Consider the following 24,664-nt stretch of genomic DNA (forward strand, 5'->3'; position numbering starts at 1 on the left):
GAGCAAAATAAACTTAGCTAGCTGGCAGCATCATTGGCTATCCAACAAATGCCATATATGCATCAACCCCACGGTACAGTGTAGCTTTCCCAAGTAGCAAGATTTGCTTCCTTTTCACTAAATACCAGCTGCCTTTCAATTTCTTGACAAGATTCAGTACAAGCATTATTCAAATTCTCTGAATTTTAGAGGATGAAACATCCCTCTAATCATATCGAGAGTTATAAATGTAAAATTTTCGAATCTTTCTTTCAATCATATTTTCATAAAGGCAAACTTTATGATGGATGAGTTGCCTAAATAGGAGTGTCTTGCATTGGAGATTTAAATATATGCCTTTTTGTTATTTTTATTTTCTAATGGCTCTTTCGGTTTCTTTGTTTCTTTGTATTATGGCTTGATAGACTATTCTCTTTATTGGTATAATACCTAAAGAAATTTTTGTAAACTATTCATAAAAATTTAATAAATTCTTGTTATTTATTATGTTTAATCTAGTTATCATGCTTTTATTTTAGATCAAATAATTTTTTGATTAACCGTTAACTAATTATCGTTAAAATGATAGTTATTGTTTTATATCGCATGGTGTTAATGCAACATGCTAACATGTCATAATAGATGGTGACATGATACGTTAATATGACATGATTACATAGTCACATGGTAGCTTTAGCATCCATGTTAGTATTACGTAAGTATAAAATGGCATATGTCATTTTGATTAATGGTAGTTAGTCAAAAAATATAATTTGATCTAAAATAAAAAATATGAACTTGATTGAGTATAATGAAAGAAAACGAATTTATTTAAGATTTTTTAAACAATTAAAGAACTTTTAAAATATTATACGCTCTTTAGTTCCTAACAAAATTTCTATGCCTTCCAAAAAAAAAATCTCTGGATATTTTCCTTATTTTACCCAGTACTTAAATACCTACAACTTTGAGAAGTGCCGACCAATATTGAACAAAATTCATGAGTGAGTTAATGGGGTTAGCATCCTAGATTCTTGCTAGGTCCCAATACTTTAGAGCTTGAAGAGCTCCACATGTTGAAAATTTGCAATGTAATTAGTGTTGTCAAAGGGAAATTAATAAAACTTAATTACTAATTTCTTCCTTGGTAAATTAAATCTTTGAAAGTTTCAGGTGGAAAATAAAAGACCACCAAGGAATTTATACCTATGTCTATTAGACCCAAATAGCTACATTCAATTAATTAGTTATCACAAGGAAGGTACCTCAAGCAAAGCCTATAATATACTGAATAACATGAAAATAAAAGAGAAAGAAGAAGATTGAAAGAGGCCTAGACCTAGAAGAGCTGTCTACAAACTAAGAAGATAGGTAAGAAAGAGTTATGAATGAGAAGAAGACAGAGTTTCTTTGCATGCTTTTCCACAAATCCACACACATAAAAAATAAAAATCCCTTAGAAGTTTCTAACCTACATTGGGATGATCACAACAACACCTTTTGTCTCCCCCCAACTTCATGTAATCTCAGATCCTTCAATGGCACAGAAAAGCATGTGCAACAGTCTGTCCTTCACATGCAATGGGTTCATACGTGTTCTTTCCCCAACACACACACAATCAAAAATTCAACTAGGATCTGCCAAAATTTTACATCACAAGTATATGCATTCTCACTTCTCTTTGCCAATGCCACATAGTTTACTTCTAGGGTAGGGTTTGATATATCTTATAGTTTCACTAATTTTTTTTTCTTCACAGAAGAATTATATATTAAAAGAGAAGCTTAACATAGTCTAAACATTTGATTTAATAGTAGATACAAGGTATTCTATTATTCTAAGAATCAGATTCGAAATCTTTTTCTTTCAACCAAAAACAAAACCCAGAAAGAAAAGCTTGAAATGAGTAGTTGGTATTATAGACTTACTAGACATAAATGTCACATATGGCAAAAAACCAAAAAAAAAAAAAAGAAATTCTTTTGGCTATTGAATATTCTCCATTCCCCATATGGTAGTGGCCATATTATTCATTAAGCAAAACAGTAAAGAGAAGTGGAAAACAAGAAATTTTAATATATGATAAGGAACAATGTGGGAGAAAGAAACATATCAACCAACAATATAGGTAAAAGGCAATATGTGAACTTCAATTGTGAAGCAAGCTAGACAGTAATTGAGTGATCTAAATAAAACAAAGGCAATGAAAACAATAATATTCATCTCTCCTCTTTTTATTCCATTTGCTTCATAATAGAGAAAAATCTATGGGGGGATATATTTGATTCAGCCTAGGAATATTTTATCCAAAGTAGGAAACATTTTCATTTGAAATGGTGCTATAGTCTGCAGCAGTGGTAGGTTGGGTGTACATGGAAGAAGAGGAGGATGTAGGAGGAAGAGGAGGAGGTGGTGGTGGAGGCGGTGGATGTGTTGGGGCTGATGGTAGTGCAGCAACTGAAACAGCCCCAGAAGAGAGCAAGGCTACATGAGAAGATGGTATAAGGTTAGCTTCCCTACACTTGTATTTTAGTATCTCAGCCCTTACTGCATTTAGCTCTGCTTGTAAAGATTGAACTTGCTGCTGCAAAGCTGAAATTGCACCCATGCACCCGTAAACAGGATCTCTTAGCCTCACATTAGCCTCATAAACAAGACTATTCGCTGCGTCGGCTCTTTGGCTCTCCGGTACCTCCTGAATTAAACCATCAAAGGCATCATCAGAACAAAACCAAGAAGAGAAAAACAAGACTAACATATAACTAAAGAATAGGAATTACGGTTTTAATTACCATTAGCATCTTTGAGACATTGCTAGCACCAAACACTTTGTGAACCGAAGCAAATTTTTGGGGTTCATGGGGTGAGAAATATGGAGAAAAAGGGCATTCTTGTGCACACCTACGCCTCAAGAGTTTGCAGGCTGCACAAGGTGTGATAGTATTTAGGGTTCCAGGAGGACCCAGCATGTGTCTTCTTCCCATGTGATGAGAAGAAACATCTGCTTCTCTCTTGATCTTCTTTCCTATCTCATCAAATCTCTCCCTAAATATATATTGCACCAAGATATCAAAAAGAAGAAAGAGCAAAAAAAAACAATGAATGAGTAAAGAATCTCTTGTTATAAGAGGTAAATATAGGGCTCTAAATGTATATATTCAATCGAGCCTTAATTATTAGATTGAGAAGTAAAGAAAGAAAATGATGCTTCCAACACAATACAAGGAAAAAGTTTACTATCTATATAGACTTCATAGGAATTAAAGGGCAATAGGTCTAGCCCCTAATAATGATTATAGAGATTCAAGATTTCTACTTCTTACCTTTCTCTGGACATTCAGGCATGCTCTCAAGTATGGGGAACAATTTTCCTCAGGCTGAGAGAAAACAGAGAGAGAGAGAGAGAGAGAGAGAGATAAAGAAAAGAAGGAAATGATCAAGAGAAGGCAAGGAAGGAAGGAAGAAAAAAAAAAAAGGAAAAATCAGAGAAGGGGAAAAGAGTGCTTAAAAGGCAAGATATACAGGGGAAAGGTGTGGACTACTGTTTATAAAATGGGAATAGACAAAAAGGCTGCAATCAGTTGAGAATAGGAAACTGCAAAGGCTTAAGTTTTGTATTGGTTTGCTTATAAGATGTTTTGGGGTCCTGATCTTCCTTGTTAAAGTTGATGTACGAGGATTCCTGGAATTTAAAATTTGCTGACAGGAAAAGGAGTACCAGTACCCTGAGAGAGAGAGAGAGAGAGAGAGGGAGAGCTTCAATGGGAGCTAAGGGGGAAGAGAAAGACAGAGTGAGAGGAATTCAAGAACTCCTGTTATTTGTAGTTCATAATGCCAGCTCTATCACTGCTTGCCCACGTGCGAGCCCTTAAATGTGTTGACTTTCAAATTGGCTTTACCACATGTGGTCTTTGCTTCTTCCTCATGAGATAAGACCCCAAATCTAGTTCCCTTTATGGACTAATTAAAACCTTCTTTTGATTATCATCACTATAAAATGCCTACAACATCACAAAAATATGATTTATAAATAACCTGTAAAGATTAATGTTTACACTTTCAATTCGAAAATTAAGTTTGTATATCAAAAAAAGATGGGATTTATAAGATTCGAAAAAATTCTCACATTTTTTCATCAAATGATCATGCCATTAAGTGTATATTTTATTATTATTATTATTATTTGAAAACACTGTTTGCATGTTTCTGTTAAGAATGAAGCTAAAAGAAGCTATCAAAGGTTAGGTTTATGAAGTCGAAATTGTATTTGATGATCACTGAAATGTGCTTTCTAAAGGGCAGGCATGTTAGTTTCTTGTCAAAATCAAGAACCCATCTCCACTAAAAGGACCATATCTGGGATCTAGTTCCGAAAATGAAATTTTAATTATTATTAGAATTTGCCGTGTACTACCCGCAATTTGTTGTTTCAAGATGGCCTTGACACCCTTATTTTTGCAGACCCCTGCTGACAATCAGTGCAGCCCCTCATGTTGAAAGCTGTTGTATAATTTTATACACCTAAGCTAAGCTAAAAGCATATCAAACATGCACATGAAGGGTCTTTTACATTCCCCTAAATTATTTAAACATCACAGCTTTTGTTGACTAGAGAACTTCATCTGCATATACATAGGTGGAGGCAAAAGAAGATTGTTGGGCGGCAAATATGCATGTGATTAATCTAAGTACAGAATTATACAACCTTAATGTGTGTTGAATTTTATCAAACAAGGGGTGTTTAGTCTCTCAGTGGACGTGTTATCGATTTTGCACGTGCAAGTATATGTATCGAACAAGTATCTTAATTTCCAAAATTCTATCAATTTTTTTATTTTTGAAAAATCACCCAGCACCACAATCTTGATTTCTTGGTGCCGCGGCGTTGGTTTTTTTGCTACGGTAGCGCTGCAGCGCTGAGCTCTCAGGAAAATTTTATGGTCAGCTTCCTTTCACTGGCACTGCAGCCTTGTTCTCCCACTCCTGCTGTGGTCTATCAAATTCGAATGTAATTTTCACCCTAATCTGCTCCAAACTAGGAAAAGTGGAAAACATAAAAGTTGTAGCTCTATCTCTTAACTTTCCAATGAATTAAGAATCATGTCAATTGGACTCTTGGATTGAAAGATATGCTCCAAATACTTTATCATATTCAGTCTATGCATACTGCTACAGTGCTCCGAATTAGATAAATATTTTGACCACAATCCAATCAACTGGGTAAAGTAGTAAATATGAAAGTTGTAGCCCTTCCTCTTAGAAGTTTATTGGTTGAAGGATTACTTCATTTGGAGTTCTGTATACAGAGATATGGTTAAAAAATCGCAACATCTACGAATAAAACCATTACCATACGTGCACAGATTTTCACGAAATTAGTCTTTTTCATTAAACTTCCTATAAAAGCAATAAGAGAAATTACCAATACTACTCTTAAAGTAATTTAAAATAAAATAACATAAAATTTAACTAAAATAACTTAAATTAACTACTCAACATATAATCAAACTTAAACTAGAAAAACACTTAAAATGTTACGATTCGAATCTAAAATCTCAAAAATCTAATTACTTAAGCTCCCAAAATATATCAAAATAACTTTATATAATAGAGTTATCATTAAGAGGCAGTCCTAGCTTTGAATTTTGTAATGAAAGAGTGTGATTTTGAGATAAGAGAGGATTATTTTTTTATTACGTAATGCAATCCGTATAGATTTTCACATATAAAAAAAATAAGTATTTAGAGTTTAGACCGGCGAATGAAAATTCTCTTTATATCAATAGAATTTGAAGGAGTCAAGACCCGATTACTTTCCCTATTTTTCTTATAGTCTTCTCCTTATGAAGAATTAGGTGCAATGTACAGCCTTCCTCCTTCCAGTTCTTAGAGTCAGGGTCATTCATTGCCTAACAAAATGGTATCAATCACTTTTTATGCTGCTTGCAAGAGCTTATTACTCCTCAAAATCACACTTCCCTGTCATTGATGTTCACAGAAAGAGATTGGACACCCTCAAGATTATCTTTTCTAGATAGCAAAACAATGTTTCATGAGGAGATTGATCACATGCTCATACATAGAAAGACAGCCCACCTACATTTTTCACAAATGGAAAGCATTACAATTCAAGAACTTTAACCCTTTTTTTTAAAGCTCAATACTATATATAATTTAAGTGGATTGTAAATTTTCGATCTTACATCTAAATACACAATAAACCAATTGATTTTACATTGAAAGTTTTATAAGTTATACTTAATTTTTTTTATTATAATCTTTTCGCGATAAGCCAGGTGCTTTGACATGTCATATGAACCACAAACCAAATTGAAAATTAGTCCATTTTTCCATAGAGAATTAGAGAGAGAGTGGGGTTTTGCCTATCTGTAATTCTGAGGAATGTTATATCAAAGTGGGTGGTGAAAGGGAGTGAGAGGGGAGAGGTAAGGAAGAGAGAATAGGGTATATTTGGAGAGGATTAAACTAGGGATAAATTTGCTTAGGTTTTAAGGAAAATGGCACCATCCATTCTTGTTTGACCCACATTTTAAGGCTTACCTATCGCCCCGTTGTCCTCTCATCCCCAACCTAACTCTGTCTCTCTCTATCTCTCTCTCTCCCTTGAACTCAAACCCCAGAATTCACCCACTTTCACTATTTACTCATGCAGATCAAGGACCTTGATCTTCTTTAAACCCTAAATAAAACACAGTTGATAGTCTTAATTAGGATATCCAAGGCTTGACCTGCCACTTTGTTTTTCAACTTATAGTACACCAAACCAACATTCTTTATCAAATCTCTATATAGGTCAAAATGCATGCATGCTATAATGCTATATAGATATCTGAAAAATTAAAGATACAGTAACTTGAGACCTAACTGTTATTGTCACACATAAAAAGCTCTTTGAAAATCTTTTGGCCGAATTAATAAGTCAAATATGGTTTGTAATTAAAGCAGAGATGATGACTTTCTTTCTAGCCACATTAAACCTGATTTGGGTTTTCTTTCTTTCATTTCTTTTCCATTTGTGGATATTGTTTGTCCAGGTACTATTGGAGGGTGGAATCCAATTTTGGCCACCATAGCTCAGGTTGTTGCCCTGGTTGGGACTATGAGTTTCTAAAGTTTGTGCACCATGCATGCTTCTGTCTACTCATAACAGAAAGCACTTGATGAACAATGAACTAGCTTGATTCATCAACTTTCATCCTACCCCAAGTATTTTTCTTAAAATCATCGAGTTTCCGACCTATACTGTGTTAAAGACTTGTAACAGCATTATGTACTTCATCCATTGCATATATATATATATATGAACAGGTCTTTTTTTTTAAAAAGAAGTTTTCTTGAAATAAAAGGCTGCATCAAAAGTTCCAGCACATTTTCTATAGTTGTTATAAAAGTCCAGGATATTGACTGTCAATTTGTCAAACCAAAATAAGGGCTAGGGGTTGGGCAACTGTTAGTGCCATGGCCATTTCAATTTCATTGAAGTTGTTGGACATCAATTCTTATTCAACTTTTTTGACAAACCCTTCTTTTTCTAAGTAGGGAAGTTTTTTTTTTTTTTTTTTGATTTTGATAGCTAAAGATGCATGAAAAATTAAAACTCTTAAAAAGGTGTCGGAAAGTTTGAATAGTTTGTGTTGGACAGAATTAGTAATGGTGGGTAGTCTTAATAGTCTCCCTTCTAAAAGGAGAAAGAAAAACCCAGATAAGAAACTCAAAAAATACAATACTTGCTTTACAATTGAGACTGGTTAATTAATTGAAAGAAAAATATTTGATGTACTGGTAGTGTATAGTTTTTATATACCAGTAAGCTATCAAATACTGATACTTTATTAATGAGGTATCATTTTGATAGAAATAAAAAGTTGATATTAAAACTTTATGTCATTTTGAGATCTTGTGAACATTTTTTTTTTTCAAAATAATTCATCATTAATAAGGTATCAAAATTTAGTGATCTAGTCGTGTGTAGAAACTATACACTGTTATTGCATCAAATATTAATCTTTGACGAAATGGATGGATGAGTTCAATAAAAACATTTGAAGATGATGATGATGTAGTAACAAGCCAAGAAGCAGTTACCCTAATAAAAGATATAACTGCATTAAAGGCAAGTCATGAAGATCATGTTTCCTCACAATTTAATGCCTTTTCCCTATAGGATACCATTTAATTCATATAATGATCATAGCAAGAACATATAATAGTAATCACATGCATAAAAGTGCACACGAACCCGCGCGCGCGCACACATAGATAACCATCTTTGATAGTTTCTATGACTAAGGAGAATTACATGGGGTTAATAGGTTTCTATGTATAACTTACTTACGCAATGAATGGACCAAAAATAGAGCCGATTACTATAAAGGAGGGAGTCTATCTTATAACCGAATGAATTAGTCTAAATTTGATTCAAAGATTCATTATTTTATACATCAATTATGGAACATTTAGACTTTACAATTAGGGTTATTGCATGGTTTTATAAACATATTTTAATGGACCTTGTGTTAACCCTCTAACCTCAATTAATTGCTAATATATAGGGTAAAATACTCTCACCTTCTTTACTTTTAGTTATAATTCTTCATAGGTCAATTAATTTTTGAAATAGACTGTTTATCTTAAATGTGTAAATGACGTTAATAGGTAAATGTAAAATGTCAAAATTACACGCTTCGACTGCAGCAATAGGTAAGGGTAAGTTTTTTTGTTTTTTTGAATAGGAAAAAAATTAAAAATAAAAAATTTTAATTTATATAATGTGGTAATTTTTCCAATTAATGAAAAGTAAAATTGCTCTTTCAATATTACTATGATATCAAATTAACGAAAATATTAATAGTTGATTAATAACTTAACTTATGTGTCTAATGAAAAATATTTTTTTAAAATTAACTATTTATTTTAAAAATTAATAAATTTATGTAAAATTATGATTAAAAATTAAAAAACTGAGTATTTTACCGAAATATATAAGATAACTTTCCTTGATTGCCATGATCACTCACATAACAATTTTAACATGGGGGAGCCAACAACAATTACTTCTCCTACCATTGTACTATCTGTCACCTCAATGTTCCGTCTTACTTCTGCAAGCAACTAGCATAGCCCATCATAAAGAGGCTGGGGGTGGGGGGGATGAGAGGATGACAACAACCAGACATGGCACCTTATTAATGATGAGCCCACGAGGCACACATTTACTGTTGTCCTTCTGAATGACCCTTTTCTTTTTCTTTTGTGGGCCGCATTTGGATTTGCAAAGCATTTAAGAAGGAGAGAGAGGGTCGTTAGAGGCTTTACTGTTGATGGCAGACAAGACGGCTTTCTTCTTTTCTCTGTTCATATCACAGCCAATGATATACCATACCATCCAAACTCATTGGGGCTTGTGTTGTGGTCTAACCTGGCAAACCATTCTTTTCACATTTTTGTGTCTTAAAATAAAATTTATAATATATAAATTCGGCCAACGTTTGTTTATAAATATTTTATATTTAATATACTATTTAGGTAACTATAAAATATTTTTAATATTTATAATATCTATATATATACACACACACGTACATATGTTTATATTTTTTTTAGTTAAATTGTTATTTTAAGAAATCGGTTTTTCATTTAATGTATTTTTTTTACCAAATTCAATAAGAGACAATACGTTACTTACAAAATTCTTAGGACAAAAATTCATATTGAAATTAATTGTGAGGATAATTCATTGCATATTGGGTTGAAAAGTTATTAAATAAAGATTAATTGCAAGCAACTCTAATCAAATTCTAATTGTTGATTATCTATGGGAATATAAGCTTTTCTAACATCTCACCAGAACTATTCAGATATATATATATATATATATATATATATTAAGCTCCTTTGAGAGCTCATCATAGAAAAGTTCAAAACCAACTCATTTATTTGCTTATTTAAGCTTTAAAGCTTAAACACAAGAATTTACAATTTCGGGTTCAAACTTTTAAATTTTATAAAACTTAAATTTTATATTTACCACGTATTTTTATAATTCACGTAATAGAGTTCGAATCTCCTCTTCTCGTTGTTAAGCTTCTTCGTATGTGCCAAAATACAAGAATTTATTTACAGTTTTAGTAATAAATTTTTGTTTCTAATTATTTGGACTATTCTTAGCTCTCTTTTTTTTAATGAAAAGCCAATTAACTGTCAGCCAGGTAACAATCAAACCCTGTTTTTAAATTTGCCACTATAACTTTAGGTTAGGTTCAAGTCCCAGGGTCCCAACCCATTTCTCCCAGAGATTCTCCCTGAGCAGGGCAAAGAAAGAAACAAAGATACTGCCAAAGGATTCTTAACATTTCTCTATTTTGATTTTTGTATTCATTTCATGCTATAGTTCCGTGTGTTGAAAGCAGAAAAAGAAGGCCACAGTGAATTAATGCATCCACATGGTTATTTAATGCCCCAGTTGCCAAGAGAAACCTTCACCAACCCCAACTCCCTAACATAATTTCTTAATTAACTTTCTTCCAAGCATGAACATCCAAGGAAGCTAGGAGCAGGAAGGGTGAAAATATTTTTTTTAAAGAAAAAGTTAATTCCAAAAGTAACATCAATGAACATATGATTAAATGATTAAAAACTTGTAGTGAGATAAGGGTTTCCTTTTGTTCTTTATTAGAGATTAAAGAAAGACCCAATTCAGGCAAAGTACTAAAACAAAGAATGGAATCATCCAATTCCAATGTTGGTAGCCATGGTTACATAAACATCATAACTTTTTATTGACACTAATTTTTTTCCAATGTTGGTAGGATATGCATTGGATTGGATTATGATGAGATGAACAAACTGTTCAATAATAAAAATTTGATAGCCCAACACAACAACCAAACATCTGCAGTGGGGCAAAGACTAGAAACTAAGAACACATCTCTACAATACAACAAAAAGAAAAGAAGGAAAATCAAAGAGAAGAGAAAAGATAAACAAATTAATAACATCTCAAGGTCATGGAATTTAATTAATTATTGTTTGATTTCTAGGCAGCAGTACCTTGACCTGAGCCATGGCTAACAATTGATAGCAATGCCTTCTTCATGTTTACCATTGACTGACATCCTCCAAACTCATTCAGGTTCCTGCGTTTAACCCCAAAACACAATGTCGAGGTCGGTGATCCCAGGCCTTCCTCATCATCATCATCTATGCAGTTATGGACAGGGGACCTTGAAAATGAAAAATAGCTCCTCCTCTGAAACTTTTGGTTCCTGGGAGCTGATGGGGAACCATGCAATGATGATGACCGTGATGAGAAGGATGATGAGGATGATGTAGAGGAGCGTGAAGAGGATGGGGAAGCATGGTTTTTCCTTGGGGTGAGCCTGGGAAAGATGAAGCTCAAAAGGGTTGGTTTCATGCTCGTTTTCTGCATGGATTTTGACTTGCAGGAGGAATGGTATGAAGGAGGGGGAGTCAGAGGAGGGAGGGTGGTGTCAGAACAAGGATGCTTGGGAGTTCCAGGCTGTGACTCCCACATGAATGGAACAGCACCCGAAGCCCCTCCGTAGTAGACCCTGCAAGAGGAATTAGCCATGGAAGTTTCCTTGGACATGAGCCTAGAGAAGAACTTGTCATCTTGCTTGATTTGAAGACCTTTCTGAGGCTGCAGCTCACGGCTACTGTCACTCAACATTTCGGAATTGATGTTGGGGTTAATTGCTCTTCGGATGGGATGGGGGGCTTGCCAGCTACACTTAGTAGATCTAATTTCTAAAGGGGCTCAAGATCCGAAGTTGAAGGCTGGTAAAGAGAGAATAGAATACTTCAAGGCCACAGGACTTGTTAAGTCTAGTCTAGTGGGCAAATAATTAAGCCCCATGCAAATTTTGATATAATATTTGATGATCTTTTCCTTCATTTCAGAAATGAAGTAAAGTCCGAACATTTAATTCAATGATAAATATACATGTCTTTAAAATCAAAAAATAGGGTTCAAATTATCTGGTTCTAAATCAAAATAAAGAAAAATTAATGAAGTGGGACTTGTTCAAATTGATTGATATCTTGGGAATTAAATTAACTTTGGTAATTTTTAATGGAAATTTAATGAGAAGGAACATGTAGTGGGGAAATTAATAAGGTAGCTACACCTTACAAATAATTTTTTTGTAAGAATCTGAATCATTGATGAGGCAGATTGATGTGGGTTAATGTGGACTGTCCATTTTCATCTGAAAGAGGGAAAACAGTTGAGCAGTGAGGAAAGTTCAATTTGGTGATGGGTGAGCAAAGCCCTAATAAATGAGAACTTGTCGTGGTCCATGATTCCACCAAAAGCTGTTGGCTTGAGAAAGAAGAACAGATAGGTATACTAGCTTTAACAATTGGCTTTAGGGTTGATTAACCGTTCAATTGTAGAGGAAAAGCAATATACCCTTACATACTTAGACCTATATACTATGACATCAAAGTTTTTAAATTTGATGATAAAAACTTAGTAAATTATCATTAATAGAATTAAGGGATTCAAATTTATATTCGATAGAAAATTACTTTCGCGTAACAACCGGTAATCCTATTAATAGTATTTACTAATTTAAGTAATCGGTTTTCCTTAAATACATAAAACTCAAAAGATTAAATCGTAATTTGATCAAAATAATACATCGAATCTTAAAGTGAAATATCGACAAACGTTAGATTTTTTAAAAAAAAATTTGTCTATATAAAAATATATATTTTTAAAAAAATATTGAGTAAATGCATGCTTTATTGGGCCCACATGAGCAATTGAGAACAGTTTGGTTGCTAAAGAAACTTACGACCACTATGGTTTAATTAATGGACCACCTACTTTTACCACTACAATTTGGGACCCCAATAGTGAAAATTCCAAATGCTAAGAGTTCAGTCTCATTAAAATACCTAGCACCAGGCCAGAACTGATCAAATTGGACAAAAAATTCATGAAATAGGGACAAACAAACCCTAAATTCAAAACCATGAAAAATTAATGAGCTTTGAAGTTTTGTTAGGAGTAGGAAATTGCACCCCTTTCTGTCTCTGTTTATATTCCTCTCCCCTTTCTGTCTCTCAAGATTTCATGAATCCGTACAAAAAAGGACATATTTCTTTTTTTCAAAATAATCACTTCTCCGTTCAATAATTAATTTATCATGAAAATCACAACACTTACATAATATAATCTAACAATAACTAATTGTATCAAGTTATATCGATCTGAGTCCCTTATTGAAATGCTGATAAACATGTTTTCTGTCTACTTAATTTTGACATAGGACTAACTTTGATATGTGTATGTGGTATCCAAATTCAATAGCATTAAAACTTAAGATTCAAAATATTATATATAATATATATATATTAATATATTTATATATATATATATATANAATAATATATATATATATATATATATATATATATATATATATATATCTCCAATTTCATTATGCATTTTGGAAATGGTGGAATTAGTTTGGGTAATGACATTGAAATTTGGGTTTTATCCTTTTTAAAAGATTGGTTGATATTTCCTACTTATCTATCATCAAAACAATACAATATGTACATTAAATGAACATTTAAGCTTACAAGAAAAGAGAATCCTTAAGCTTCAACAATCCACTTCACCCATAAAGGGAGAAGAATTTTAACTTGTTTACCTTAAATTGAAATTCCTGTAAAACCTTCCGATTATTTAAATATCATATACATATATTTATTATTGAATCTGCAACAGAAATCAAACACATATAACATTTCGTTTATGGCACATGATAGACATTGGATTACCTTTGTTGACTTGTTGTCAAGCATGTAACATGTTTGATGTAGATATATAGCACATATAACACGTTCAAGTATTTTCTTGTGAAAATCTGATCCCTCTGGGCATATACCAGTACCCTCCATACATTTCTACAATTGTATCTTGTTAATTACTATCCAACCCTACATCCAACTACCAATGTTTATCGAATTCAAGTACCTTGAGTCCATGCCACACACAAACACACACAAACCAAAAAAGAAAGTATCATCCTTCTTAACAAAAGGGTAAAATTGTGTTCCGATATAAAAATAAATACGATTTTTAAATCGTTATCGAAAACCAAATGCGTGCTTAATTAATTGAAGAGGTTGCGGTATATTTGTAATGTTGCACCGAATTTGTAGTTGGTCCGCTTATGACAGTAAATTCGAATCGGCATTTATGCAACTATTGTCGGTTTATAAATATGCATTATACTTTTTTTTAAAAAAAATGCGTTGGATTTTATTTTTAATTTTTTTATATTAAAATGGTTATGTTAAATTTGAAGTTATATTTTAATTATTTGTTCATTTTTAGTCGTAATCCGTTGTCGATACAACCTTTTATTACTTATTTTTAGCAAATTTTATTAAAAAAATTAATTAACAATTATTTCTTTATTCATAGACAGGATTTGAGGATGAATTAATCGAGATACCATGTCTTACTGCGGATTCCACGGGAGAAGGGGAGACCACAAATCACGTGCAGACCCTTGAATCACGTGCCCTTTTTATTAGCTTTTTATTATTTTAAAATTTTAATAATAATAATAATAAAAGTAGGTTAGACCCGACAAAGGGGTATGGACATGGTCACACCGAGAAGAGGTATCTCTCTCGATGTATCGATACAAATCATTACTTGTAAACGACTCATCAATGAATTAAAACTCGAACAATGCTTCGATTTCATTGAAAATTAAAAAAAAAAAGGCAATTAATGCTAAAAATAGTATGCTATATATATATATTTGACAAGTTAAAGTAGCTATAAGGAAAAAGAACATGTCACATTGTTTTAGGCAGTATATTATACTATCCACGTGTGAGATTAGAAAACATTGTCTAAACCAACATATAATTAAAGGTATTAATTACTATTAGCCAATGATTTATTTAATATTATTAAAAACCATAGCCATATCCTATATTAAACTCCCTTTTCACCTTAACAATAAGCTGTATATTTCTATGATTTAATTAAAAACCCATTCCTTGAAATTTAGATTGATATCAAACTCGAGCTTAGCTCAATTTGAGTGAAAATTTTAAATTCAAATCATAATATTCTCGTCGAAAAATTTAGATTAGTTATATATTTTGGATTAATCATGATGAGTTCATGTCTCCTCTTTGAATTTTTCGATTTGGAAGACAAAATTTATAGATAAAAAAGGATTCTACTTTCCATGTATTGTTTAATTAAATTTAAATATAAATACATTATCAATTATATGAAAACAAAATCCTCCAAGGAATCTAAAATTTTTGTCCCAAACCCTCTAATCCTTAACATATTTTAGGCATGGGGACCAAATATTAGGTGCTTGGTCATGGCAGAAAGAGATATAAGTTTTTGGTAAGCTTTGTTAGCTTAATGATGGGTAGGAAAGTGATTCCATACATGGTAATTATTAGACATGGTGATGCCCTTTCTCACTTTAGGCCTGCATGCATTTGTAGCACTTTGAAAGAGAGAGGTTTTTCCTTCCTTTGTTAGCCCCACTTCCACCCTCCTCCTCTCCCTACCTTTCATTCAGCCTTTGCTTTGCTTTGCTCACTTGCTTTTGTCACTTTATGTTTGTTCTATACTCGAGATAAAGGTTAAATTTATGTTTACTTAATTCAAAACATTTAAATTTGTAATCTAATTTGGTACTTTCACGATAGTAGTCTTCTATATTTATGATGAATCTAAATCTCGCGCCCTCATTTACTGGCTCTTTTCGTGCTCCGACTCTTAAAATAAATTACGTGTAATTTTTGTTTGGTTTTAAATTTTAACTTGTTAAAAGAAAAGTAAATTTTTTATTAGATTCAATCGTAAACAAGTATAAAGAGAACACTCGAAAAATAGCGCGTGGCTTTGTTTCGAGTGTTAGGGTACGGGTATGGGAACAGGAGATTTGGATTCTATTTATGATGTGTTGTCAAATGTCAATATAATTTTCTTCAATTTTACGCAAACGTCGTCGTTTACTTGCATGATTTTGATTAGACTTGGCCTTTCCTTCCCATAAAGCCTTACCAAACTGCAATTCCCAATATACTTTTCCTTAAAACCGCAATCAACGGCCAAAGGCATAGACAAATCAACCCTTGCATGGAAATCCAATCTCATGGTAGCATTCTGATGTGTTGAGTTACTATTGGTCCAAACTCCCAAACCTTGAAGCCCCCAACTCTGACTCAGCATCAAAACAACCAATACCCATCAAGCACGTCACTAACACTACAACATTCATCCTCACTGAATCCTCAAAAAAGGGGAAAAATCAAGAAAAAAAATAAGGAAAAAAAATTCACTTTGCCACCTTTTCTCTCTCTCTCTCTCTCTCTCTTTCACCTAGTGGGACTATGGACACAATCATAACAAACTCACCTCTAGAATTCTTGATTTCTCATAATGTAGCTTTTCCTTTTGGCCATCTTTAAAGCTAAAATTGCACACCCTTTAAAGAGAGGACACCTTTCCTCTTTGCATTACACTCACATTCACATTCACCATTAATTAACATTTTATTTTGTGTTGTTGCATATATGCAATGTCATCAGAACCTCAAGACTCCCCCATGGAAGGGGTTCCGGGTACACCTGGAATCCGGGAGGTGAGGCCCGAGTCCGGCTCCGATAACTTCGGGTTTTGCACTGAGACATGTCGTGCTCCGGGCGGGGACCCAAATCCTGGAATAAGGAGGGTGAATTGGAGGGCTGAGATTGACACCTCACCGCCTTTCGGGTCAGTTAAGGAGGCTGTGACCCGGTTTGGTGGCAGTGGACCTTGGGTGCCGTTGTACAAGTTTGGAGAGGCATATGTAAGTGTATTTATTTTTTTTTCTGCTTTTGGTTTGACTATGATGTAAGAAAGGTCTGGTTTGTCTTAGTGGAATATATGCATGTAGTCCCCAAATTAGCTAATTATAAACAAAAACATGGTTTTCTTATTTTAATTTGTATTTCCTGTTCATGGTTTTGGACATATTCATAGGTAAGTTTGTGGTTGTCTAGATTATAAGTAACATTTATTCATAGAATGTGTGTGTAAGAACATGGGAAGTTCAATTTTTCTATCTATTTTGTTGTCTGTTTTTTCTTGTTCTTGCCAATGTGTTTCTGATAGGCATGAGAATTTGTGATTGAGCAGCATGGGATTGAGGAGTTCGACATAAAGAAAGTGGAGGAGCAAGCAGCAGAGTTGGAGAAGGATCTGATTGTGAAAGAATTGGAGACCCTTGATGTGCTTGAAGAGCTGGGGACAACAAAAAGGATTGTGGAAGAGCTAAAGAGACAGCTCCAGAATGAAGCTCTGAAATGCATGACCACTCCAGACTTGAACTCGGATGAGCAGCACATGCCTGCTCCTGCTATCAAAGAAATGAACAAGGAACACTATGAACAGATCAGGATCGGGAGTTCGAGTCCGTGCCTGGTTTCGTCTCCTGATTTGATCTTGATGGAGTTGAAACAGGCAAAACTGAACCTTGGTAAAACTATAAATGATCTTGGGGTGATTCAAACTTCTGTTGAGTCTCTAAATAAGAAAATGAAGAAAGAGAAAAGTTTACTTGAAAAGACCCGTGAGAGGCTAACTTCTAAGTTTGCAGGGGTGGCATCTCTAGAGGAGGAGCTAAAACAGGTGAGGGTGAAGCCGCAGATTGCCAACAATGGGAATTTTGAGAATTCTCCAAGCATTTTAAGGCCGCCTTTACACAACAATTCCAAGCCTGAGCAGTTTAAGAGAATGGTTGATCCTGCAAAAGCAATGCCACTGCCAGGGAATGAGCAGAACAAGCCCTGTATAAAAACTGCTGAAATGAGGTGGGTTGCAGCCAAGAAGATGGAGGAAGCAGCCAGGGCAGCAGAGGCTCTTGCTCTTATTGAAATGAATGCCCTCACTGGGATGAAGGGTTTGTCAAGCAATGAGAACTCGTCAGGATTTTCCTTGCCAGAGCCGGTGCCATCACCTCGGACCCCGAAACTTCAAAGGGCAGAAGAAGTTTCTAACAGGAAAGCAATTCATGCTATGCATAAATTTGCTGAAGAAAATATCTCCAAACTTGCAATCCTGAGGAAGCTGGAGGAAGCTTCAGAAGAAGTTAAACACAGTAAAGAAGTATTGGAAGAGGCTCTTAACAGAGTGGAAATTGCAAGCAGGAAGCAACTTGATGCTGAAGAGGCTCTCAGGAGATGGATTCCAGAGCCTGAACAGAAAAAACAGGTAATGTATACTGCTACGAAGATCAACAATTTCCATCCACCACATCATCCTCATCAGCATCTTCCGCGATCTCCATTGCATGATCTGAACAATCAAAACCCAACAATGGATGATGAAGCAAAGCCTGTTTTAAGGCCAACAGTTTCAATGAGGGATATCTTGAGCAGGAAACAAGTTACTCCTGAAGACTGTGCTGTGAGAAGGCCTAATAATGAAGGCCACACCGAAAGGCAAAAGGTAGCTCTGAGCCAAATGCTTCATGAACTAAGGGAAGACCTGACATTTCCTCCTAAACCTGATCAAAAAGATCACGGGGATAATCCCAAGCAGTACTTCACCCAGCGCAGAAAGTTTGGGTTCATCCACATATCTCTCCCATTGGCAAAGCAAAGCAAGAAGAAACCACAAGCTTTAAACACAATGTGATACAGTAGAATAAATGGTACCCACCAAATTGGTAATCTGTGGTCATATACAAACATTTTTTTTTTATATTATATCCTGTCTGCTCCAATTTGTTTGTGTTGTTTTTGGGTGATTCATTTCATGTTTGTTGGCATCTGGTTTGAAACCTTCCTCTGCTGTCAAGGTGTTCTATAAATTTATATGTATCCATGTGTTCTGCAATCAGCCCTGAAATGTATTGATGGGGGCCCTGGAATCTCATGTTATCTATATCAAAACAAGGCATTGAAATGGTGATGAATTCTTTTGCTTGGCAACTATTTTCCATTCCTCCCATTTTGTCTTTTCCTTCATGTTGCTGGCATAGTTTCAAACACAGTTGATTACTGGTGGCAGACTGATATTCATGCAAATTTAGTGCTGAAAATTGAGTGGGTTGGAACTATGATTAATGGGGAAACATAAAGAGAACATGAAAGCTATAATTGGTTATAATCTTTTCTTTATTGAAAATTAACATGAAAGCTATAATTGGTAATAATTAGAGCTAATGAAATCTTTAAGGTGAAAGAATTAGAGAAGTCAATTGGGTTTGGTTCTAATATCATAATGAGCAATCACTATAGGTTTTTTTTTCTTTATCAAAAGGAAGGACAAATTCTAACCTTACTCATTGACTAAGGCAATTTATATCAATCATCTAATCAAATGTTCAAATACAAAATAACAAAAGAGAGAGAGAAATGACCATAATTACAATACTATTATCCAAAATTATTATTCTATATATCTATATAGAGTTTTTTAAATTCATAAACGGATTTATAAATTGTCAAGTATCCTCTTAATTATTAAATAATTATTTTTTAAATATATTTTACAGACTTAAACAAATACGCATCAAATTGTTAAGAAAATTTCATAATCAATAAATTAAATTGACTTTGAAAATTGGTTGAGTTTGATCAATTATTATATTAAATATTTTTATTACGAGATTTGTAACTCGACAAATTAAGATATGATAAGTAATTAAAATTATCTAAGTAAGTCATAAAATATTTATAAGCCCACTTAATAATGATTGCTATGTCGAGTTTGATGAAAAATTTCGAAATATATGTTTTGTGATAATTTTTTATTATATAGCGTATTTTGGTTTATTGAATTTATAATTATCGTGAAATATTTTTATTTAATAATAATTATACTTTAAACTAAAAGTAATGTTCCCACAATTAGACTATTTTATTTCATTTATCCAATCATTATTTGACACGACTAAAACTTGAGAAGCAATAAATCTTACGTGTCATCTTGTGATTTGTATGTCCTTTTTTTGTCGTAATTAGATTTTCCAAATTCTCTTTGACCGCAGGAAATGGATTTCTTTCGCTTTAATTTTCTATACCGTTTGGTGGAATTCATTTTCCTTCCCGCGCAAAAATAGTTGAGTGCATTTTAGCAACTACTCTAACTTGCGCCGAACTCGAAAAAGAAGTCTATGGTATAAACACAATTCAGACCCTCATATTTTCTTTTTCTTTCCTTTTCCATATGTAGTTGGTCTTTTCGAGTTCGGGTTATAACAGGTTCGGGTATTTTGAAATAAAAACTCGTTTAGGTTATTACGAGTTGGAGTTAGAAAGAAATTGATAATTAAATATTTGTATTTTTAATATTAAGTTTAAATTATTACGATTTTAGATGAATTGATCTCGAGTTTAGATTGTTTTGAAAATCTCTTTAAATTAGAATTTTTAATTATTTAATTAATAAGAATTTGATTATTTTTTATTCGGTTTTGTTTTGATGTCTCTATATATGATTACATGTTAATTTTTAAAAAGATAAATATATTTGACAAAATTTAATATTAAATTAACTTAATATGGTAATTTAATAAAACATTGAAATTGGGAATTAAAGGTGTCAACTGATAAACACAAAAACTAGAGTGTAGTAATCCAAGGACCAAAAGAATGTCTGTAGCAATACATCACCAATCACCATGGGCGTATGATAGCAAGACCCACGAAGGCGATGAGCAAAAAGAGAGTGCTTTTCCGTGTTCCACACTTCCACTACTAAAATGATGCGTGACCATTGTTTGCTTATTATTATTATTATTTAATTTGTTTTACATAAAAAGTGGAGAAAGTTGCAGAGCTTGAAAGTGGAGCTTTAATGGCGAATCACCCGAGAACCCGCAAAAGGGTCCATGCTACTATCCCACGCCGTGCCCCTGATGGTAGCGCCTTTGAGAAGTGGTAATATATACTCATATTCCCATATTCATACATATACTAAAAGACATTGCTGTTTTTGATCAAATGATCATTGGTTTTCCAATGCTTCATTTTGGGTGATTTTGAGGTTTGGGTTTTTGATATTGTAACGTATTTTGAATCTTGAAGTGATGTTTGTGGTGATATGGTGGCAATTGCTTTGGCTGACATGCACGAATGTGGGACTGAGAAGAAAGAACTGAAGAGGTTTAAGGGCATTGTTGGAACTCAAAATGTTGTTAAACCGATGGTTCCTTGGCAACCCAGATCAGCTTTTAGTATTTTCATGTAAACTTCTTAATTCTGATTCCTTTCTTTACTTGTCATTCTTCTATATTATCCATTTTTTTGGTTGCCCTGTTTGGTAACATTTGAGAAAGTCTAACGACAGGGTTTCAAACCTCAAACCTTAAGCCTTAACTTTGTAGACTATTAGGCCATGCATATGCATACCTTTTTCCTTTGCTTTTGTGGCATATTTACTCTTTATTTATTGTAGATTGTTGAGTAGATTGAAGTCTATGCTTATATATGCACATAGGATTGGTTGTCTTTATGTACTTTGTAGTTTGTATTTGTAGCATACTGTGTATATGTCTGTCAAATTTGTCTACTTTTTGTATGTTCAAAGTTACAACTTTGGAGGAGGTGGGATTCGAATCTGATTCTTTGTTTATTAATTTGTTACTATAATTGGTTTATTAATTTGTTACTATAATTGGTTATGAGTCCTTATTTACATACCATCAGTTAATCATATTTGAGATTCTGCTTGGTTGGTGAGAAAATTGATCTAGAAAGAACTGAGATCCAATAAAGGAACTAAACAAGCAACTGCATGACCAATATATAGTTAAAAGATAGTACAAACTAAATTGAATTATGCTTCTGTTTTGGTGGGTTTCCTAGGGAAAGCTTTATGATCGACAACAACAATGGAAATTTGATTGATATTGATAGAAGGGGCTTCGAGACTTGGAAAAATATGTGCAAGGAGGTAATGGTCATCCGAAAATGTTGTTGCTAATCCTAGGAAGTTGTATGTTGGTATCTTGTATTGAATGTCTGTACCTTTTTGTATTATTCTTTATAGGAGAGGCAACCTTATGTTGCTCAAGCTGAAAAGGTGAACTCAGCCTACACAAAAAATGTGATTGAAGAGGAGAAAAATGTTAAAGAGGTAACTGGACTTGAGAGTTTATGGATATAAATTTCATTTAAACTGTGTCTCGAGCAACATCAATACTTTCTTGGCATAATTGGTGTAATCAATTTCTGTTCTTTCCATCAAATTGTGGGTAGCCTTTGAATTCTTGGTCACCGAACTTGTTGTGTGGATTCTGAAATGGGAAGTTGTTTGTGAATTCTGTTTTGTACTGTTATCGGCTGTGATTCACTTGTTAAGGGACAATGTTGTTAGGGTCAAATTCCATTCACAAGATAGATATTGAAAAAAAGGGATAGGCCATACTAAGACAAGATTATTCAAAGATATGTGATTCTGGACACCATGGTCTTCCCATCTTTACATAATTTACGTTAGTATTCAGCTTCTTCCAACATTGTTTTGTCATCATAACTTCTTTTCGATAAATGTTTGTTTTATTAAGAGTCCGTCTCTCTCTTTTTATTTTTTGCCCAGAGGAGTAAAAATCAGTATATGAAAGCACTTTTCTGTTTCATCTTTTTTTATTTAGCAACTATATGGTTGCATGATGAGGCTTTCATGCACTCCCTACCCATTGATTTTTCTTGATAAATTGGAGTATCAAAATCTTTCTCCCTCATGGGTTCTTGAGCCTAATTCCTTCGCTTTCTGAACTAGGAAGTCAGTATATTGATTGTCCAAAATAAAATAACCCTTTGCATCTATTCTTCCATATCTAATGTTATCAAGCTTTAGCAATGAGGTTTACTTCTGTAGGTGGATGATGATGAGGCTGATTCAGCAATGGTTGGGAAATTTGACCAGGTTTGTATATTTGGGGCTCAGAAAACATCATGAATATTTATAACAGGGCAAGTGAATAAATTTATATCTGCCTGATTCTAATCGTTTTTTAACGAAGTAGTTGCATGCTGTTTTTTTATCATTTCTTATTCATGGAATTTACAGTTCTATGAAGACAGTGAGTACTATGGGACATCTGATAATGATGAACCTTACCAGTCTGGAGGACTCGAGAGCTTAAACACGACAGAATGGTACTTTTCATTCTTTCTGCATATCTAACATAACTGTAATCATATGGAAGATAGGTGTAAAGTGAAGTACTTCTACTTTTCAGTTTGACTTCCTTCAGAACTAACATAAGTGCAGTCCTATGTTGTGCTCAGCATTACTAAGTTATGACCTTCATAAAGCAGGGAAATGCAGCAATCAGGGACCGCCTGAGCACTCCAGCTCAAGCTGAGGACTGAACTTAAAAGGTTCCCATTTTGTCAAACCTTTTGTTTAATGTCAATGGGGACTATCACACTTGGCAGTGGTGGAAAAACTTTGCCACTTCATCATTTTGTAAAGGCAAGTCATTTGGCTATTGTAAAGTAGTTGTAGGAGTTTAGCTTTCCTAACAGATTGGTATCTGGTTTTGTTACTTGGCATGGTTGAAGGGGGAGTTTCACACTTGAAGGGTTGAGAGGAAGCATTTTTTTGTCCATATTTTTGTTTTGTAATATTCCTCTCAGAATATCTCTTTCATACAAATATATTCAAAGCACCTTTTTGCAAGTTGAAGCTTTCCCTCCCTCCCTCACTCCCTCTCTTTCTCTCAAATCATTTTAGGTATGAATTTAGATTTGTGATAATATCTGATGATAGAGGTGGCAAAAGACTGAGCAGCGGGTTCCGGTCGATCATTCCGTGCTCCGTTTACGAGTTCGGATTGTTTTAGATTCGGGTCATTCTAAGTTTGAGGTTGGGTTAGAATGAAATTGATAATTAAATTTTGCATTATTAGTGTTAAGTTCGGGTTATTACAACTTTGGGATAGATCAATCTAGGGCTCAAGTCATTTCTTATTCATATTGTTTCGGATTTAGGTCATTTGAGTTCAAATTATTTCGGATTTGAATCTGATTTTTTAATCAATTCGGATTCAATGTCGGGTTTATTGAACTTTTTGATCTCTTAAATCCAATTTTCTAAGGGTTCAAAATTGAAGCTACCAATGAGTATTTCTCTTATGGCCTTACCATTGTTATATAATAAAATTTAAATTTTAATATTTTATTTAAATAAATATATTAATTAAAAATGTCAATAAATTTTTCATGCCATTACCATTGTTATATAAAAAAAAATTAAATTTTAATATTTATTTAAATGACTATATTAACTAAAAATGTCCATAAATTTTTCACTATTCATCACAAGTTACTATATGCAATTATATCATTTTAATAATTTATTATTATTAAATTTTAATTGTAAATTTTATGGAAAAACTTTCGTCTAAATCGATAAAAGTAAGTAAATTAAAAGGAAATTTCTTGATATTTAACTTAAGCCAATTATTAAAAAAAATTTATTTTATCCAAAAATTCCTTTAATTTAAATACTGGGGCCAAAAGAAAATTTATAGAAAATAAATCCAAAAATTGTAAAAATAAATAAATCCAAAATAGTAAGTTTCCATTTTAGTGGTCTGAGCTTAACATGACAATCACGTGACATCCACATGAACCTTACACCAA

At 33.4% G+C, this 24,664-nt stretch overlaps 4 protein-coding genes across 6 annotated transcripts; 2 read left to right on the forward strand and 2 right to left on the reverse strand.

Moving 5' to 3' along the window:
• Positions 1,977–3,776, reverse strand: LOC18587407 (LOB domain-containing protein 15). Its single transcript, XM_007011168.2, has 3 exons — positions 3,304–3,776; positions 2,773–3,025; positions 1,977–2,675 (listed from the first exon to the last, which is right to left on the reverse strand). Exons 1-3 carry the CDS (start codon positions 3,315–3,317, stop codon positions 2,283–2,285), a joined length of 660 nt encoding a protein of 219 aa, XP_007011230.1. The 5' UTR covers positions 3,318–3,776; the 3' UTR covers positions 1,977–2,282.
• LOC18587408 lies at positions 10,707–11,909 on the reverse strand. The gene has a single exon (XM_018129591.1). It carries the CDS (start codon positions 11,688–11,690, stop codon positions 11,037–11,039), a length of 654 nt encoding a protein of 217 aa, XP_017985080.1. The 5' UTR covers positions 11,691–11,909; the 3' UTR covers positions 10,707–11,036.
• LOC18587409 (WEB family protein At2g40480) lies at positions 16,484–19,000 on the forward strand. Of its 2 annotated transcripts, XM_018129618.1 has the most exons (3): positions 16,484–16,872; positions 17,202–17,541; positions 17,662–19,000. In XM_018129618.1, exons 1-3 carry the CDS (start codon positions 16,603–16,605, stop codon positions 18,699–18,701), a joined length of 1,650 nt encoding a protein of 549 aa, XP_017985107.1. In that variant the 5' UTR covers positions 16,484–16,602; the 3' UTR covers positions 18,702–19,000. The 2 variants fall into 2 exon arrangements, with proteins under 2 accessions (XP_017985107.1, XP_017985106.1); XM_018129617.1 differs by having other exon boundaries at positions 17,202–19,000.
• Positions 20,800–23,699, forward strand: LOC18587410 (high mobility group B protein 3). Of its 2 annotated transcripts, none has more exons than XM_007011171.2 (7): positions 20,800–20,950; positions 21,098–21,256; positions 21,878–21,965; positions 22,062–22,148; positions 22,893–22,940; positions 23,085–23,173; positions 23,289–23,699. In XM_007011171.2, exons 1-7 carry the CDS (start codon positions 20,868–20,870, stop codon positions 23,380–23,382), a joined length of 648 nt encoding a protein of 215 aa, XP_007011233.2. In that variant the 5' UTR covers positions 20,800–20,867; the 3' UTR covers positions 23,383–23,699. The 2 variants fall into 2 exon arrangements, with proteins under 2 accessions (XP_007011233.2, XP_017984217.1); XM_018128728.1 differs by having other exon boundaries at positions 23,336–23,699.

Source organism: Theobroma cacao, chromosome 10 (assembly GCF_000208745.1).
Source record: "Theobroma cacao cultivar B97-61/B2 chromosome 10, Criollo_cocoa_genome_V2, whole genome shotgun sequence".
Taxonomy (NCBI): Eukaryota; Viridiplantae; Streptophyta; class Magnoliopsida; order Malvales; family Malvaceae; genus Theobroma; species Theobroma cacao.